At 42.2% G+C, this 18,364-nt stretch overlaps 1 protein-coding gene across 2 annotated transcripts in view; it reads left to right on the top strand.

Moving 5' to 3' along the window:
* The window catches only part of SMYD2 (SET and MYND domain containing 2), a 65,308-nt gene that overhangs the window by 33,744 nt on the left and 13,200 nt on the right, over positions 1-18,364 (top strand). For both annotated transcript variants that reach the window (XM_045009982.1, XM_045009981.1), the window contains exons 3-7: positions 5,920-6,030; positions 7,749-7,809; positions 10,346-10,470; positions 13,754-13,821; positions 16,055-16,157. In XM_045009982.1, coding sequence (XP_044865917.1) covers positions 5,920-6,030; positions 7,749-7,809; positions 10,346-10,470; positions 13,754-13,821; positions 16,055-16,157 — 468 coding nt within the window. The remainder of the gene's footprint in view (positions 1-5,919; positions 6,031-7,748; positions 7,810-10,345; positions 10,471-13,753; positions 13,822-16,054; positions 16,158-18,364) is intronic.

Genomic DNA, 18,364 nt, shown 5'->3' on the forward strand with positions numbered 1-18,364 from the left:
ATACTGTGTTGCTGTGTGACAATCCTTTTGCACCTCACTGCCCACAGGAGGCAGCTTTAAAGCTGGCACAAGTAGCAGAAGGAGGATTAGCCATTGGGTGGGGATGGGAGGAATCTGCCAGTGGCATAGAGTTGACATAGCACCTTCCTCACGTTCACATTCTGGGGCTGATATGGGGGATGTGGCCGGGGCTAACTTAATGTTTGCTGATCTCCAGTTACTATTTTGGCCTGTTGGCAGCCAGAATAACTTAGAGTAGCCTTCAGGTTGCTCCTCTTGAACTGAGCACTTACATAATCACAAAGTCAGCCTAGGACAAAGGTATCACAGAGGTGAGCTTTATACCATCCTTGCAACCCCAGTCCCTTTTGAGATGGGCTGTGTGCTCCTTGGCTGCAGCTGAGGATTTAGCCCTGCGTCCCCCTTTCTTCTCCTGCCTGCTATCTGACCTTTTTTTCTGAGAAGGTTTGAGAGTGTCACTTGATTCATATCACTCTGCTTTTCACTACCAGCATCACACAGTATCAACCTGCTATGACACTGATGGAATTCAGGCACCACATGCAGTTGTTCAGGTCTTGACTTTTTAAAGTATGGTTTTAGTCAAACAGCATCAGACTCATGCTCGTTTTTGTCCTCTCCCCCTCAGAAATTAACTGTTCAACAGCTCTGAAGAGAAATGTTTTAAGAGGGTTACATCATTACAAATGCAGAACTGGTGAACTATAAACCCGTTACTAGTGCTCCTCTTTCAGCTATTAAACACACCTATTGTTTATCCCTTACAGAGAGCTGAGGTCAGCTAATCATCGTGCAGCTTGTTCTGTACTTGTCTCTCCCTTCAGCATTTGAAATGTGCTCTGCAAACGGAAGGCTTGAAGATTTTTATTTGTTGTATTGCTCTATTTGGAATCTGTACTTCTGCAGCAAAGGAAACCATATATTTGGAGCCTGCTCATTTCTCGCTGAAGTCAGTGACAAAACACCAGTTGACTTCAGTAGGGAAAAGCTTTAGCCCTTGAAATACAATTTTGGGCAATGCAGCCACACAGCCCCAGAAAGTGGGGACCAAAGATGATTTTAAACAATTTTTATCTCTTCCCTTTCCTGATCCCAGCTCATCCAGGTCCCTCTACTGCAATGTAGGGTAACCTCATGGCTCCTCTAAACTACACCCAGCTGCCCAGAGCTCCAAGGGGCTATTTTGCAGCCAGGTGTCACCAGAGCACAGTGACCTATCTATTCCCTGTTTTCTGTCCATGCTTCCACAACAGGGGCCACTACACCAGCCTTCTGCCACCTGGACATTTCTATTAGTAAGGGGAATCCTGAGGAGCTTGATTAAGCCAGTTTACCAACTGCTTTATGCCACTGGATTGTAGAAAAGGAAAGGGCCTTTGTTTCTCATGCAACTAAATCCCTGCTTGCTAGTTTCAATAAGAATCTTGTCTTGCAAAAAAAAGTCTGCACATTTTCATACAGGTGGATTTAAGTCCAATATAACTTGGAATGTTTCTGTTATGTTAAAATTTCATTTAAGTGAACATGCCTCTGGGCTGGGAAAGGAGAGTGAGAGGAGATTTACAATCCTTGAGTTATCAAAATGACCATGGATATAGTGAGAACTGATCAGGAGCTCCTATCTTATCCTTTCCTTTAATATGAGAACAAGGGGACACTTGATGGAAGTTTAAGGGCAGTAGATTTAAAATAAATAAAGAGGAATGCTACTGTAATTTATATACATTGTAAAGTCCATGTGTGATCTTCACTGTCTCTGGAGATCATTTTGAAAATACTTTTTAAAAGAATTAGGAGATTTGTGCACATTTAGTTGGGCAGTTACTGGAGTCCTTACTTGAGAAATATTCACATTGGGTTTTAATGAGAGTTTTGACTGAGTAAAAAGGTCAGGATTTGGCCCATTGTTGATAAAACACCAAAAGTTCCCCTCTGCTTCCAAGAGGGGAGGGTAGCAAAAAAAGCACTGGAATTGGGGGAGGTGAAGGGAGAAGGGTTCCACTGTAGCATCTCTGTGGTCGTGGAGGCGTGAGGCATCCAGGTAGATAACCTGGGCCTCTGGACAGATCTGCTGAGATCTGCAGGTTTTTAGATTAAGCACCACTCTGATGGAATGCTCAAACAAGCTGTATCTACTCCTGAGATTTCCTGTCTCCCACATGTGAATAACCAGCGTTGTGTCCATATTTATCCAAGTTATTAAGTCAAAGTATTTTGTGTGGCAGCTGTACAAGCTAAGGCTACGCTCATGGTAATCAAATCTCATTCCTTGCATAGAGAAGCTACCTTACTGGTCAACTGTTACAAGTGTTAGTATATGGAAGTGTTTGCTTCTCAGTCTCTTGTCCCTGTCAGCTCAGGACTCATTTAATTTAAGTTGTGACTAGCTCCACCTGAATCTCTCATCTTCTTTCTGCTAATATTGCCCCATTGTCGCCTTTGCCCTACCAACCTCACTATCCTCTTCATTTCTCAGTCCCACTCTCATGTTCATGTCTCCTTCCGTGTTGATCCCTGTGCCTGGAATGATCTTCGCTCCCAGTGGGCCACTCCCTCACCCTTTTCTTATTGAAATCCCTCCTAAAAAGTCTCGCTTCTTCCGGGAGACCTTCAGACGCTAACCCATGTCAATCTCGTATCCTCTCCAGCCCAACATTTTGTAAATGGGGACGAGAGGGAAAGAAGACACAAGGGCTTGAACCTGAATCACTTATCACTAGGTGTAGCACTTCAGGGCCATATTGCAATACCTTTACTCACACTCAACAGTACCATACACCACAAGTAGTCCCACTGAAATCAGTGGGATTCTTTGCGGGGGCAGGAGCACTGCCCAACACAAGTATCAGTGGTAGAATCAGGCTCTAAGTGTTTGCATGATTGGGCTCCATGAACCCTTCCATGGGCTTTCCCAGGACCTTTTTGTCTTATCTGTGTATCTGTCTTCTAGACTCTCTAAGGTCCACTGGACAGAGACTGTTTTTATTTGTTTCTTCTTCTGTACCAGCAAAGCACATCACTGCCATTTAACAAATGATAGTAATTGTACATGGACTGAACAATTAAGATCATGTTTGTCACCCCTTTGGGCTTGTATTGAGTACTGGTTGTTTGTTTTGTAGTATGCTGCACTAGTCTAGTCTTCAAGCAAATAATCCAGTAGTCCTAGCTGATGCAATCGTTTTGAAGAACTTGGTGGAGGAGGTTACTTTTCCACTCTCTTTGATGTGGAAAACACAAGGCTTAGCAAACTTCCTTTCCAAAAGTGTTGTCACTCTGCCTTCAATGAGAGGAAAAATACGGGAGATGTAATGAAAATAGGAAAAAAATATCATTAATACAGCACTGGGGATTCAGCTAGAACAATGATACCTCAAACCACTCAGAGAAAACGTGGAAAAGAATGCTAAATGCAGTCCTGCTGTGATTGCAGAGAGGGGCTCTCTGAGTGTTTTCATACCAGGTATTACTCAGTCATCACTATTCTCTATTCCTGCAATGTTTCAGGCTTTTATCTTGCTTTGCACAGCCCAGCCGTATCTTGTCCCTTTAACCTCCCTACTAGTTCACATAACTCAGTATGATTCTGCCTGAGGAAAGATTTTAATTAACAATGCTTAGAAAATAAAGGAAACAAATGCATTTTGAAAACATTATTTTGAGACAGGCATATAATTTTGTATCTTGGCTTTGTTTTTCAAGTATTCTTATTAATTAAACTGTGTATGTGAACATAAGTCTGTATTTAAAAAAAAATGTAGGGTCTGATCTTACACTTCTTCTTGCACACCCAAAACTTCTCAAATTGAAGTCAGTGGGAGTTTTGGATGTGCAAAGAATGAAGGATTGGGTCCTCATGGTGTAATTCTTGAACACACAGGCTAAAGACTAAGGGCCCATAGAAATTTGCCAACCATCTCTCACAGTGCATAGAAATTCAGTATTTCCAAGGACAAATTTTGCAACGTGACTGCTGCATCAATGGGAGCATTCAAGATTTTTTTTTTTAAATTATATGACTAAAATGTAAAATACTTTAAAATTCTACATTGTTGTCACCTCTTAGAACAGTCACACCTTGAGGTTGCTTCACGTAGGCTGCATGTATAATCTCAATTTTGGATTTGAAAGAAAGAAACCAAGGGCAATGGGCCTAACTTGGCAAGGTGCTGAGCACCTTATGCACCCTGTTGAGCCTCCAGTGTGAGTTGAGGGCCTTTGTTCCCTCCCATGGCGAGTCCCTAAAATTTATCTCAGTGTATGGGGCAATTACAAATGGCCATTTCCAATGGAAACTCCTGAGGCATCATGATCAGACAGTGGGTCTGACTTTTATTTTGGTATATAAAGCTTTAAATAACCATGGGTCAGTCTACCTGAGGGACATTGAGTTGCTCCAAATCCTATCATGGCACTTGAGGGTGGTGATGATGGGCCCCATTCTGGCATTTTTCCAGGGTGATGTGCAAGGCTGACTCTCTGAAGGCCTGTGACTTTGGAGTATGTGTCAGAGTGAAACCTTAGGCCTGGGCTACACTAGCGAGGCGGTTCGAACTAAGATACACAACTTCAGCTACACTATTCGTGTAGCTGAAGTCGAAGTATCTTAGTTCGACTTACCTGGCCGTCCTCACGGCGGCGAGTCGACTGCCGTGGCTCCCCCATCGATGGCGCTTACTCCTCCTGCCAAGGTGGAGTACGGGCGTCGATTCGCGGATCGATTTATCGCGTCCAGATAAATTCACGGGTAGTATAGACGTACCTTAAGTGTCCCTCTAGGGGCAGCCAAAGACTTTCATGCTCTCACTTTAGCTCAGTCATAAGTTTGTGGGACTTGTTATGGTATGCTCCCCTGTCTTCTCTCCTTTCCACCCCACACCTTCCTTGGCTCAGGTGTTTTATTTGAGGATAGGGATTGATTGCCTCTTAAGTATTAAGGGACAAATGCATAAATGTAACCCATTGTGTGTGTTTTACCACTTTATATGTCCTGTGGGCATGAATGTTAGAAATGTATGATATAAAATTAAACATTGATTTACGTTCTAAATATACAAATACACTCCAGTCCAGTAGAGGCCTGAACCACAGCCTGTGTATCACTTAAATCTGTTAATATGGATCTCTTTGTGCAGGCCTTAATGGCCTGCATCCATTTCATCCATAGAGTGTTCAGGAAAGTCTCATACACCCGAGAACAGCTGTTCATAACTTTGCTTAATGGCAAAAAATTAATTACATGAAATGTTTTACTGTATTTAAGGGAAGTATGTAATATTAAATTTTAACTAAAGGGTGTCTGTCCTCTTTCAGCCACTAATCTTGCTACTACTGCATTGGAGAGCCCCAGGCTTATTCTGTTACACTTTGCTAACTAACAAAATAAATCTGAAGAATCTGTTCAATAGGTCTGATTCTGATCTTACATACTCTCTCTTTATATTGATGCAAACTTATACATTTCAGATGACTTCTGATTTATACCAGGGTCATATCTGAATCGGGGCCAATGTATTTATTAAATGGAAATTGAACCCAGTCTAACCGTTAAGCGAGAACCTATTCTCCCCTTCCATGCTTGTTCTGAACAATAATGATTGATGATTTAGAAACAGTGTTCCATGTTTGTTTCTTCAGAGTTTATATTTTATTTCCACCAAATAAATGAAGGTAGTATGACCTTGACTCATCCTTGGCAAGCATGTTTAAAAAGAAAGACAGCTTTGTCCCTTAAAAATTACTCAAGCTTTTGTTCCAATTTAGCAAGTGTAATTTTATTTTTCTAAAGGAAACACATTTCACTTGACCTCCAGGTTCTGGTGGGACTTGCTGCATCCTCTTTTTTTCATCTCTTTATCTACTGTGCTTCTTCTTTTTTTTTTTTTTTTAACTTTCCAGAAAGCAGATTGGGCTATGCACAAGCTGGAATGTTCTGCCATGTGTGTTTTTGGGCAGAACTGGAATCCCTCAGAGACTGTGAGACTGACCGCAAGGATTCTTGCCAAACAGGTGAGCAGAATGCAAGACTTTGAGAGGTACGTGTCTGTTTTGAAAGTGGGGGTAGAGGCGAGGAGCCGGAAGAGCAGGAAAATGAAAATTTGACCTACAGTAACTGTCCCAGCAGAGCATGCTTTGTGTTAGTTTCCTGTGTACAGATTGGCTGTGGTGCTGAGTGTGAGCAGCTGAAAAAACTGACGGCTGAAATGGCTAAGGCAGCATAACGTCCAGTTGGATGCTCTGAGAGGTGTTAAGCTGATGTCTTAGTAGAACCAGTGCAGTGTGGGCTCAAGAAGTCAGTGGCATAGCATCAAGGCCAAAGTAGCATAAGTGAGATGGGTATCAGGCTCAATGTTTACAGTTAAGTTGATGGATGCCATATGTGGTATCTGTTGGCAAACACCGGCTTTTTAATGGCAGCCGCTTTTGTTAGACTTGTGTGAAACAGAACTTCCTTCAGATTTTACTGTAGAGCATTGTATAGCTATAGCACCGTTCACTCTGTAAGCACTCCATAAGTCCTGATTCTCTTCTCATTCAGACAGATGCAAATAGTTACATAAGAATGGCCACACTGGGTCAGACCAATGGTCCATCTAGCCCAGTCTCCTGTCTCTGACAGTGGCCAATGCCAGCTGTTTCAGAGGGAATGAACAGAACAGGTAATTGAGTGATCCAATTAGAATGAATGGAGTGACCCTGATGTAAAACCAGTGTTGGAGGAAGGAAAATCAGTCCCTTGGTCTTTGGCAAGAGAAGGTTTATTTATAGGAAGATACTATGCTAGTGTGCTTGCTCTGATGTTGCATTATTGACTCCACCTGTAATATTCCTTGGAATGCAGAATTTGTGATGGTGGGACGGGCATAGCAGAAGTGTTTGCAGGGAAGAGATTGGGCCTGTAAGTTTCAAGGTTATTACACTGTGTATTTTTGCAAAGCTCTAAATGCTGTCTGCAAAAACAAATCCTCTTTGAAGCACATTTGTACGATCGAGGTCTGCGTATATGACAAGGGCAACTCGGATACTGTATATAGAGAGGATTTTGATGGCCTGCTGGGAAGGTAGCCTGCATACTCCCTCTGTGCCTGTGTGTGTGGGTTTAGTTTTTTTAATTAAAGCACAGTCTAGTGGTGATCCACAAACAAAATTAGATGTTTAATGATTAAAAGTCATTGGAATAAATTTGTGCTTGAGGGATGGGGGGAACCTACATGTCATATAAAAGCTAAATATGCAAACCATAGTCCCTGAACCTCAGCTGCTGGGCCACCTGCAAAGCCATATATAATGGCCAAGATTACAAAGAAGTGGCCTTAGGCCAACAATAGAGCACTGCTTTTGAACTCTGTCAACAGTGAGTTTATTCACTTTCCTCAAAGCGAAGCCTGTTTCTTGCCTGCTTTGCTGCTGTTAGTAGCTTTCTGGGTTTCTAGAACAAAGTAAATGACATATTTTAAAATAGTGTACTGGTTATGTGTGTATATTTGATTGGCGTTAATTTATGCCTGCTTTATTTGGCACAGCAATATATATATATATAATTTATGGCTCGTAAGGTTAGTCAGTTTGACCAGATCACTGTTCATTGACCTTTATAAAGCCTGAATACAGTGAGGGTTTTATGTTTTTGTTTTGTGGGTAAAAACTCTCAATATAAGCGTTGATTGAGAAAATATGTGATAGTTTTCAATTTTTTTCTTGTCATTGCAATCTTTTCCTGTTTCTAGAAAACCCACCCTGAAAGAACACAATCAGAAAAATTGCTTGCTGTGAAAGAGTTTGAATCACGTAAGTAGAGAAGACTTGCAGGTAACAGGAGCACTTTTCCGTAGTGCATTTAGGAATTGCTTCATTACCCTTCATCAAAACCTTCTTCAAGCATCTCTGTTATAGGAGGAGGGAGTGAAAAAGAGAACCACATTTCCAAAAATTTTTGTAATGCTTTAATTTCTTTTTCTGTTGGTAGCTTGGGGGAGTGGGGAAGTGAGGGTGAAAATTTAGACAGATTAATTATGTAGTGTTCATCCATCAGATGGCTTTCCTGGCACTCTGGTGACTTTTCTGAATTGTAATGTTGCAAAATTAAAATAGCTGGTATTGTTACCAGGAGGCATAAAATCAGAGACAGCACAGTTGTTTGATGGTGACAATGACTATGGGGCTAATTGCAGAATCCTCTGGATTGCAGTTCAGTGTCTGTCACTGCCAGTCAAATTTGACATGTTCTCTATGATTGTGTTGAAATTCCATGTCCTGAGTGCTCCAAAGTGATCTGAGGAAGGAGAGAAGGTAGTGGCTTGCTTTTATCTGGAAGGTTACTGTTTCCACCCCCGCACCCTTGAGGCAATTAGAAATTGAGCAACCGTTAAGAGTAACCAGCCTGGAATAGTCTACATGGTGCTGCAATGTTGCTCCCTTTCTTGGTATTGATCATAATAAGAAGAAGCTGATGTGCACAAGCGATAGTATTGTAGGCTTACATGCCTTTCATCCTGAAGGATTTCCAAACCCTTGACAAAATGCTAGACGAATGCTGTCATTGATGGAGTGAGAGGTGGCAGTTATTTAACCAAGCCCAGCAAGACTACAGGACAGCTTTAGTACAGAAGGTGAATGAGATTGCCTCAACTGGAACTGCCAGGGGGAATGGAATAGGTAAAATGTTGGCATTTATCCAAGCCAGAGCAGCCTACACGGAGAGGAATTTCGAGGACAAGTTGTCAAACAAGCTAGTGGTGGGAACTGAGAGGTGGGTGTTCATGGAGGGTTTTCGGTGGATTCTGCGGAATTTTAGCCTGTGTTAATATAAATATCTGACTCATTTGGAAGCCCAAAAGGGTTGGGGTTTGGGTCAGTGGATGCTTATCCAAACTCTGGCAGTGCCCTCCTAAAGCACTGAGATGCTCTGCCACCACAATTCCGCCCTTCTCCCCCAGCAGGTTCCCTTGCTATTTCTGGCTGTCTCAGTGAGAAGCCCCCTCTGCTGCCCATTACCCATCCCCCTTTGGCATTTTCAGCAGTTGCCCCCTGCCCTCACTCTCTTCCCAGGGATGGGTGAGTGAAGAAATGGCATAGGATTCTCATTGGAAGGCTTCATCTTTCTTACACCTGAGCTCCCCCTAGTTCTCATCCCGAAATTGTCCTATTTCAGTGTCCCCACTATTCTGTGTCTCCAATCCAATCAATACCAATCTCCTAGAACTGGAAGGGACCTTGAAAGGTCATCAAGTCCAGCCCCCTGCCTTCACTAGCAGGACCAATTTTTCCCCCAAATCCTTTAGTGGCCCCCTCAAGGATTGAACTCACAACCCTGGGTTTAGCAGGCCAATGCTCAAACCACTGAGCTATCGCCCCTCATTTGTCCCCAATCTTATGTGTCTCTCTCATTTGTGCCCCTCCTTTTCAGTTCTTTTTCCCCCGTAGTCTCTCTTCTCACTGCTGTCCTATTTTTGGGAGTGCAGAGGGTAATTGCAGCATGACTTTGCTTTGCAGGTGTGACTTGGTACTCCTGCTGCTGTGCAGAGTAGGGAGGGCGGCAGTGGTAACAGCTAGGCACTCCATTCTGCTTCTGTTGAAGTGAGATCAAAAAGTGTCTCAAGCAGAGAATTGACTGGGAAAATGCTCAGTCCACAGCCCCCTCGAAATGTCAGATGGCTTAGCTGCCCAGGTTTTATCTGGAACCATGAGTGGGACTGGATATAAAATACCAGGACAGGACCAGACAAGTATGCCAGGACACCACTGCTGATGCCCCAGGCCTTGCAAATAGTAGAGATCTTCAATGACTGGAAGTGGTTAGGACCTCTGCTGTTAGAGATCCTGTCTTTTGGATGAGGGGCAGAACAGTCTCTTACTAGTGTTCTACTGGGACACCTTCAGTACTGACTAGGACATGTCTACATGGGGAAGGTCTGTCATGTTGAGAACGTTTCACTAGCATGATATTAAATGTGGCTTAGCACCTTTTGTAGACGGGGCCAAGTAGTGTATAAGAACATATTCACAGCCATGGTTAACCCTAGGGCTAAGTTAACCATCAGCGAACATATTTTAAATACTACTGTTCTTGTCCTCAGGGATATTGTGTTTAATCTCTTGTTAATAAAAAGGTATCAGCCAACATTTTCTAACCTCACGCATTTTCCCAGTATATACACGTGGCCTTGGAAGGAGAAGCAATCACAGCCACTTCTTGCAGTACCTCCATACAGCTGTTCCTTGGGTGTCTCCCATCCAAGTTATGACCTGTTCTAACCTAGCTATGTCTGCAGTTAACCAGAAGAGAGTTCTTTGTATTGAAACAGGATGTCTTCTTTATCCACAGACCTTGATAAACTAGACAATGAAAAGAGAGAGCTGATTCAAAATGATATTGCTGCTCTTCATCACTTTTATTCAAAGCACATAGAGTACCCTGACAACGCTGGCCTTGTAGTCCTCTTTGCACAAGTAAGTTGGCTAGAATAAAATCCATTTAGGTAGGTGGTATTGTGAGAATCTAGTCTTTGTGAAAGAAGCAAAAGATAGCAATGAGAACAGCCTTCCTTGTATCCACAGCAGAGGGGGTAGTGGTAAAGCATTGCTATGGTGTTCTCTCCCAGGCACAAGTTTCTAAATGTGATCTGGAAGTTCATTTATCACCACTCTGGACAGGTGGCAAGGAGGCAGAATGCACATTTTAATCCAGAATTGCCAAGCATCACTCTATCACTCTGTCTGGACTCTCTGCTTAAGCCTCAAAGGGTGCCGTGCCGTCGGCGATGGTAGGTTTTTGAGATGTGGACAACTTTCTACTGTTGGACTGAGACTGCCCACTCATTTTGTATAGGCCAGTGCCTACCAGTAAGAGGTCATCGTTGCTATTATCTTAATTAGTGTTTAAACTGCTGTACTTCAGGTGAAAGTTCCAGTACTGTATTCCATTACTTATCCTCTACCCTATCTGGTTTCCCATGATTCACTTTTTGTTTTTGTTTGGTTTTCTTTGGTGATTGAAGTTTTCTTTCTATTTTTTTAAAGCCTTTTCAGTTTGCCTGGTGATATAGAAAGAGATACATCCAAACCTCTGCTTCGATTTAAGGAATCTGACCTGTCCAAATTCTAACTGTGATTTTGAATATTTTGCTGGAAAGCAGCCAGAACCCCCAAAGATTAATTGATTTTTACTAAAAGCAATCTTGGGCGATTTCATCAGCTCCCACTGCTTCAGCTAGTTTCTGCATGCTGCTGACCCCCCATTTCCTGGTACTGCAAACCCCTCTTCCCCAGCATCCCTGACATCCACATTGCTCCCTTCTGCCCATACAAAACCCAGCTAATGAGATCAGCATCCTAGCCTGTCACTGTGTCCATGTTATGCTCTTCGCCTTCCTCCAGGTCCTTCCACTGACACCGCTTCTTGATCACATCATGCTCAAGGGGCTTGTCCCCTCCTTCTAGAGTCTGCATAACTCTGCCCCCAGCTTTCTTACTTGTTCTTGTCTCTTATCCTCTATTGTATCACTGATACCAGCCTTGAATGCCATTCAAGTTTCACAAACATCCCTTTACATATGGAATGCTCTCCCTGAATTAAACTAACCCACTAACCTCTTATCCTTCAAATCCCTTCTCCTGACCCATTTCTGCTATGATGCTTACAAGAAAGAGCCACCTACCGATGACTAGGCTGAGGGTAGTTGGAAGTACTTGACTATATATTTATTTAAAAAATACAATTTACAAATCAATTGGAACCATCAAGTTTTGTGTCTGTCGCCAACTTATGTAGCCGTGTGTTCTTATTGCTGTTAACCCCATCCTCCTTCCTGCCTGTTTTACGCTCACCTGTTTTGTGTCTTGTCTTGTTTTAAATTTGATTGTCGGCTTTTGGATATTTGTATAGCACCTAGCATGATAAGGCCTCCACCCTGACTGGGACCTTTTGGATACTACCACACTACAAGTAATAATTATTAGAAGATATTTTACCACTCTGAAGGTGGTGGTGAGGACTCTTTATTTAGAACCATGAATTCTGCTTATGTAGTTCATTGGTCTTTATATGAAGGCTGGTCGAGGTGGGTTGTGGGGTGGGGTTTCACACTGCTTCTAAAGTACAGTCCTCACTGTAGTGTGGCTAGTGGAGCATAGACGTATGTTCCCAGTAGTTTCAGTAAAGGGAAACGACGAGGGATTCTTTCAGGGGGCTTCATGTGCAGTTGACAATCCTGCTAGTCTATACTTAATCGGCCGCACCTGGGTCTTTTGTGTCTTCATTTGGCACTTGTGAGACAACAGATGTGTTCATTCCATTCTGGTATCACCATGGAAAGGAGAGCTTATCGATACTGGCAGGGAGATGTATGGGGGGGTTAACTTTCTGCTGGCATAAATGCAGCTATCATCAAAATGGGGCCTAAACTACTTGATTGGGGTTGAGATGGATTTTAGTGACTGTGAAGATAGACGGGAAGTGCAGCTTTAAATGTTGTTTAGTGCACACGCATTGACACTGAGACTATTGTGCGCCAAATCCCGAAGTTCCTACTTAGACTAAGGGCTTGTCTACACTACCGCGTAAGTCAATGTAAGTTACATCACTCAGGGGTGTGAAAAAGCCACCCCCTGAGCAGTGCAAGTTGCATCAACTTAAAGCGGTGTCCACACCCGACAGTGTCGGGGAAGAGCATCTCTGGCCACCGTAGCCTCCACCTCTCGTGGAGGTGGAGTAATTATGCTGATAGGAGAGCGCTCTTCCGTCGGCGTAGCGCGTCTTCACCAGACGTGCTATAGTGGTGCAGCTGCACCCAAGCAGTGCAGTAGTGTAGACTAGCCCTAAGCTCCCATTGAGCTCAATGAGAGAAAAAACATGAGCAGGGATTTCAGGACATGACTTTATGGCCTTCTTGACTCCTTTCTTTCAAGTGTATTGACAAATATCTGGCCTTGACCTGTGTCCATGTATTTTATTTAAACCTGTCTGCTTCTGCCCCTCCTACTATGTCTCCACCGTCATTTATTCCCATCGTTAGCTTCTACTCTTTTTGCCACAAAGTTCAAGTTCTTTGTCCATTACTAATAATTAAAAATAAATAAATATTTGCACTGCAGGTGCAATTTGAGACATTGACCAGGTTGCAGCGCCACTGTGCCAGGCCCTGTGTATCATATTCAAGGCACTGCACAGGCCCTTCGCTGTCTGTCTGGTTTTGTTCACCCTCCCTTTTCTTTGTGCACGTAGCTCTGTCCAGTCCTCTGTTGTTAGCATTCCTCTGGGCCAGATCCTGCTCCCGTTGATGTCCGTAGTTAAATTTCCATTTGAAGCAGGATTGGCCTCTTTTCTCTCCTCTGCCACTTGCCTCACAATGTCCTCTCTGCTTGGAATAGTCTCGCTTTATACAGGCAGCCTGTCTCTCCTTCTTCCAAACTCTTCTTAAGCCTCATGTCCTGTCCTTGGCTATCCAAAGGCTGATTTCCTCTGTGTTGTGGTCTGATCCTATTCTGGTGCATGAGTCTTTATCCTTTGTATTTAGACTGCCTAAAAGACTGTAAACTCCTCAACATGAGGGCTCTGAACACAAGTAGCTCTGTATAAATACTGATTAAGAATAAACAAAATTGCAACCAGATTACTGCAATTTACTGCTCAGCATGGTCCCTTATAGCCAGAGTATGTATGTAAACATGGAATATTAAACCAGAAGATGGTGATTACCTGAGATCTGAGCTAATCGCTCTCTCTTTTCCTTAGGTTAATTGTAATGGCTTCACAATTGAAGATGAAGAACTGTCTCACTTGGGATCAGCAATATTTCCTGAGTAGGTTGGATTTTATTTTTTAAACAATACAAATATTTTATTTAAAAAAAAAAAGCCCCGATACATGTTACAGATGTGGTAAATTGAATTAACCCATGGTTATGATTCTGTCTCTAATGAAATACTCAAAGATACTGGAGTTGTAGTACAGTGGCTTGAAAGAACTGTCTAGTGTACATAGAGGGACCTGTATAGTACTGTGCAATGGAGTTGGGCAAGCTTTTTATAATGAAGTTTCACCTGCTTTTGTTAGAAACCCAAAAGTCAGGCCATCTTTGCCAAAGAGTTCAATAAGGTCCACCTACCTTTTGATAAGGGTACAGTTTCAAGTGGCTGTGAACCAGTTTATGATTTTAGACAGCTTTGTTTTAAAAACGTGATGATTTCATCAGAGTTACCCTTTCAGTTTGTTTGGAAGCCATGAAACTCAGGGTGTGAACCACATCCAGATTGATCTGAATCAATGGGCTTTTGATGATCAAAAGAAATTGAAAAGAGTTGCATAGATGACGTCCTCCATAAAGTCTTTCCATTTTGTTTTAGTTTGGTGGAGTCCTTAACCTGGTGCTCTCTGCCCAAGTGGTTAGTCTCTGTTCAATGCCATCTCCCAAGCTTTGTTCCTTTTTAAGTAGCGGATCTCCTTCCTACATTACTCCAACCTCCTCCTCTGATGTTTTAACAGTGTGATATGTTATGTTGCCATGACAGTGAAAAATGATGTACAAACTCTGTCAGCTCTATAAGTAAATCACAGATGTTATTAAAGTGCTGTTCCTGGAATAGGAGACGTGGGTCTTTCTAGTGCTCAAAAGGAAGAAAGGTGCCCCCTTCAAGGGAGTTGGTTTGCAAATTCCCCTCTTGCTGCTGACAATATAGCCCATATTGAAAGCATTGCTTAATCTGAGTTTTCTAAGGTATTGAGCACATACGTCCATCGACATCAGTGGGAGCTACAGGGTGGTGGTTTGTTGTATTACAGTAACATTTAGAGTCCCCAGCTGAGGTCTGGGTCCCATTGTGCTAGGTGCAGTTTATGTTGTACATAAACAGAATAACACAGTCCTTCCTCCAAAGAGTTTACACTCTCTAAAAAGACAAGGCAAAGGGTGAGGGACAGGCAGAGATGCTGTTGTCTTATTACAGATGGGGATCTAAGGTACAGAGAGATTAAGTGACTTACCCAAGGTCACAGAGGCAATCTCTGACAGAGCAGGGAATTGAACCTAGAGCTTCTGAGTGCCAGTCCAGTGCCTTAACTGTAAGACCATCCTTTCTGTCTGACGGTGCTCAGCAATTCTGTGAATTAGGCCTTTCGAATTTAACAACAATTATACCTTTGAGCTAAAATTTCTCCTTCTTGATCTCTGACCAAAGATGCAGTTATTATTTTGTGTGGGGTGTTAAAGAAGATATGTTAGCTACTACCTCTACCTCGATATAACGCTGTTCTCGGGAGCCAAAAAATCTTACTGTGTTATAGATGAAGCCGCGTTATATCGGACTTGCTTTGATCCACCGGAGTGCGCAGCCCTACCCCCCCCCAGAGCACTGCTTTACTGCGTTATATCCGAATTCATGTTATATTGGGTCGCGTTATATCGAGGTAGAAGTGTATGTCTAATAAAACAGACAAACTGAATTTTCTCGGAGCCCAGAGTGCTGGAGGACGTGCTTTCCCCCAGCAGTTAGAATATTTTTGCACACTTTGTGTGCATAACTGAAAAATAATTATTTTTTTTCAGACTTGGGGCCTGCTTTTGCTCTTTCTGAAGTTGATAGGAGTTTTACAGTTGGTCTCAGACTCCAGTGCAAACAAGTGGCCTTTTGCGTACTAAGTTTCTGTCTGCATTGCTTTCAAGTATAATAATACTTAGTGCTTCTCTTCGCCAAGGGGTCCCCAGGCACTTCTCAAGCTATGAACCTGGCTCTGGTCCCAGTGAGACTTGCCATTGACTTTACAAGGCCTGCTCCCGCTCCCATTATACATACCACTGTAATATAGTCACCTCTGGACAGCATTAAGCACACTGCACAACAAGGGAATGGAGGACCGTTTGATCCTACTCTATTCATCAGCAGGACCATTTATTGTAATTTTATAATAACAATACTATAACGGTTACCTATGTTTTTAGCTGAAATGCATCTTGCAGAGCAAGAGGACTTGAGCTATTAGATGCTGAAGTGATGCTTTTTACTTTCAGACACAAAAATTGCCCTTTTGCTTTTACAGTGTTGCACTGATGAACCATAGCTGTTGCCCAAATGTGATTGTAACGTACAAAGGGACCTTAGCTGAAGTCAGAGCTGTTCAAGAGATTGAACCTGGAGATGAGGTAAATGCACATCATGTGAGTGTAAATGCAGTGGTGTGTGGGCATGCATGTGGTAAAGTGGGGGTGAACTTGGCTTGTCAAGCATCGCTTCAATTCAAATGGAAGCCTGTTCCTCATGTCTATTGTCTTTCAATCAATTCTGAAAACTCACTTAAAAAAAAAAAATTCAGGGGTGGAGCAAGGGGAGACAGTGTCTTTTTGTTGGTTAGAGCAGAGGAGTGGGAGGCAGGGCATTGTATCTGTGCCACTGGTTCAACACAGGAACCTGACCCCTCTGTGCCTCACTTTCTTCATCTGTAAAATGGGTATAAGTAGCTACCTCACAAGGTAGCTTTGAGGCTTGAGTTACTGATGTTTAGCTGATGCTTTGAGATCCCCATATGAAAGGGGTCAATTGAAAGTAAACTATTATTATTATTATTTATTTAATAATTACCATTACCAATATAATAATATTTAAGGAAGATGTGGAGGTAGCCAGAACAAGACCAAGTAAAAGGGGGACTGATCACTTCTCTGCTATCCTACTTCTGTCTGGACAGAGTGTTCGCATAACATGGAGCTCATCCAGACCACACTGGGTAAAACAGGACCATGCCATGAAAGAATGAAGTTATTTTGATCTCTATGACCCCAGTGGGGGCAAGACTGTCAATGAAGGCTGGATTGAATTTCCCATGACTAGAACAAGGCATTTTAGGCTGTGTCAAGCCAATCTGGTTCAGTCACTGATCTTTGACAATGTGTCTTCAACAGCAAAGACCACCTTTGTCTGTTATTTATCTTGGGCAGGGTGGGGAGGAGGTGCTCAACCATAATCTTGAGTGACAACAATGGTCATTTGCTAAATAATCATGGAGTTTGTCTAGGATTTCACTGTTACACCCTCGATAATGGCATATGAATGATAAAGGCTAATCATGTTAAAATGAGTTTGAGGTTAATTTTAGTAGCAATTGCCTATTTATTTATTTATTTGCTTGGGCTTTTTATTTAAGTGTAATGAAAATAATGTGACTGAAGTTACTGAGAGGAGGAAAGCTGTTTGGGGTCAGATTGTGAACACTCCTTATTGGCAATGGGTAAAGAGTTACTTGCCTGAGTAATGGGATAACCCAGGTGTACAATTCCTCCTCATTCTGAGTAGGGGAGTTGGTCACAATAACATCAGCACACATTGCAAACTAAGTTTAATTAATGCACATGAGATAATTACAAGCTGGCTATTTAGTGTGACATCCTGGACATAGTATCTTTTATAATGGACTTATTGTTTGTGGGGTTAAAATGAGAAATAGAACTCATCTTTTGACATCTTGACTTTTAAAGCTGGATTGTTATTTACAAAACGATTGCTGAACCTTTGGTAAAAAATTCCAAAAACTGGAATCTTATATCCCATAACTGGTCACATTTAAAAAATGTGCAGTGTGTGGACAAAGTGTCTTGGAATGAATCTCTTTGCTTGTGTACTACAGTCACGTGGCCTGTGTCTCCATCTTCTGGTTCAGTGTAGCCATTGCAACAGAAAACTATCAGTTTCCACTTAAAGCTCCTGCATCTTGTGTGTTTTGTGCCTGGGAATTGAGTGCCAGCATAGAACAAAAACACATATTAGTGAAATTGACTGCTGTTCAGAGAGAGTAAAAGACCAGCAAAGACTAGATCAGATTAGCACAACATTTTAAGACTTGGTTCAATTTTCTTATTTATAGTTTATTTTCTTGCTCTTCAGTGATAAAGTGGTCAACTGTATCGTGTATTTAGGATGTTTCTTAGGAGTATACCATTTTACGACACAAAACAGTTTAGTTAGTTGCCAAGAGTTCCAGTGTGCAGGGCTCAGAAGCAGAGGGAAATTAAAACTAATGAATGGAAAATGCCTGTAAAATGACCTATAATAATATGTTTGTACTTAAAAATATCACTGCTTTAAAAAGAATAAAAATAAAAATAAATCAGGATTTAAATCTTTCCAGAACTGAAGCACTGGATCTCTTTTAGAAAGTGGAAATCTCCTCAATAAATTAAAGCTCTTGTCCTAAATTTTCCAAAACTGCTAGTGATTCTGGGTGCTCAACTGGAGACATTGTAAAGGGACCTGGTTTTCAGAAAGAGCAGAGCACCCAGCCTCTGACAATCAGGCCCCTTTAAGGTTTCTCAAGTTGGGCACCCCACATCAGTAATCACTTAGGCCCCAGTTTCTA

Source organism: Mauremys mutica, chromosome 3 (genome assembly GCF_020497125.1).
Source record: "Mauremys mutica isolate MM-2020 ecotype Southern chromosome 3, ASM2049712v1, whole genome shotgun sequence".
In the NCBI taxonomy this organism is placed as follows: Eukaryota; Metazoa; Chordata; order Testudines; family Geoemydidae; genus Mauremys; species Mauremys mutica.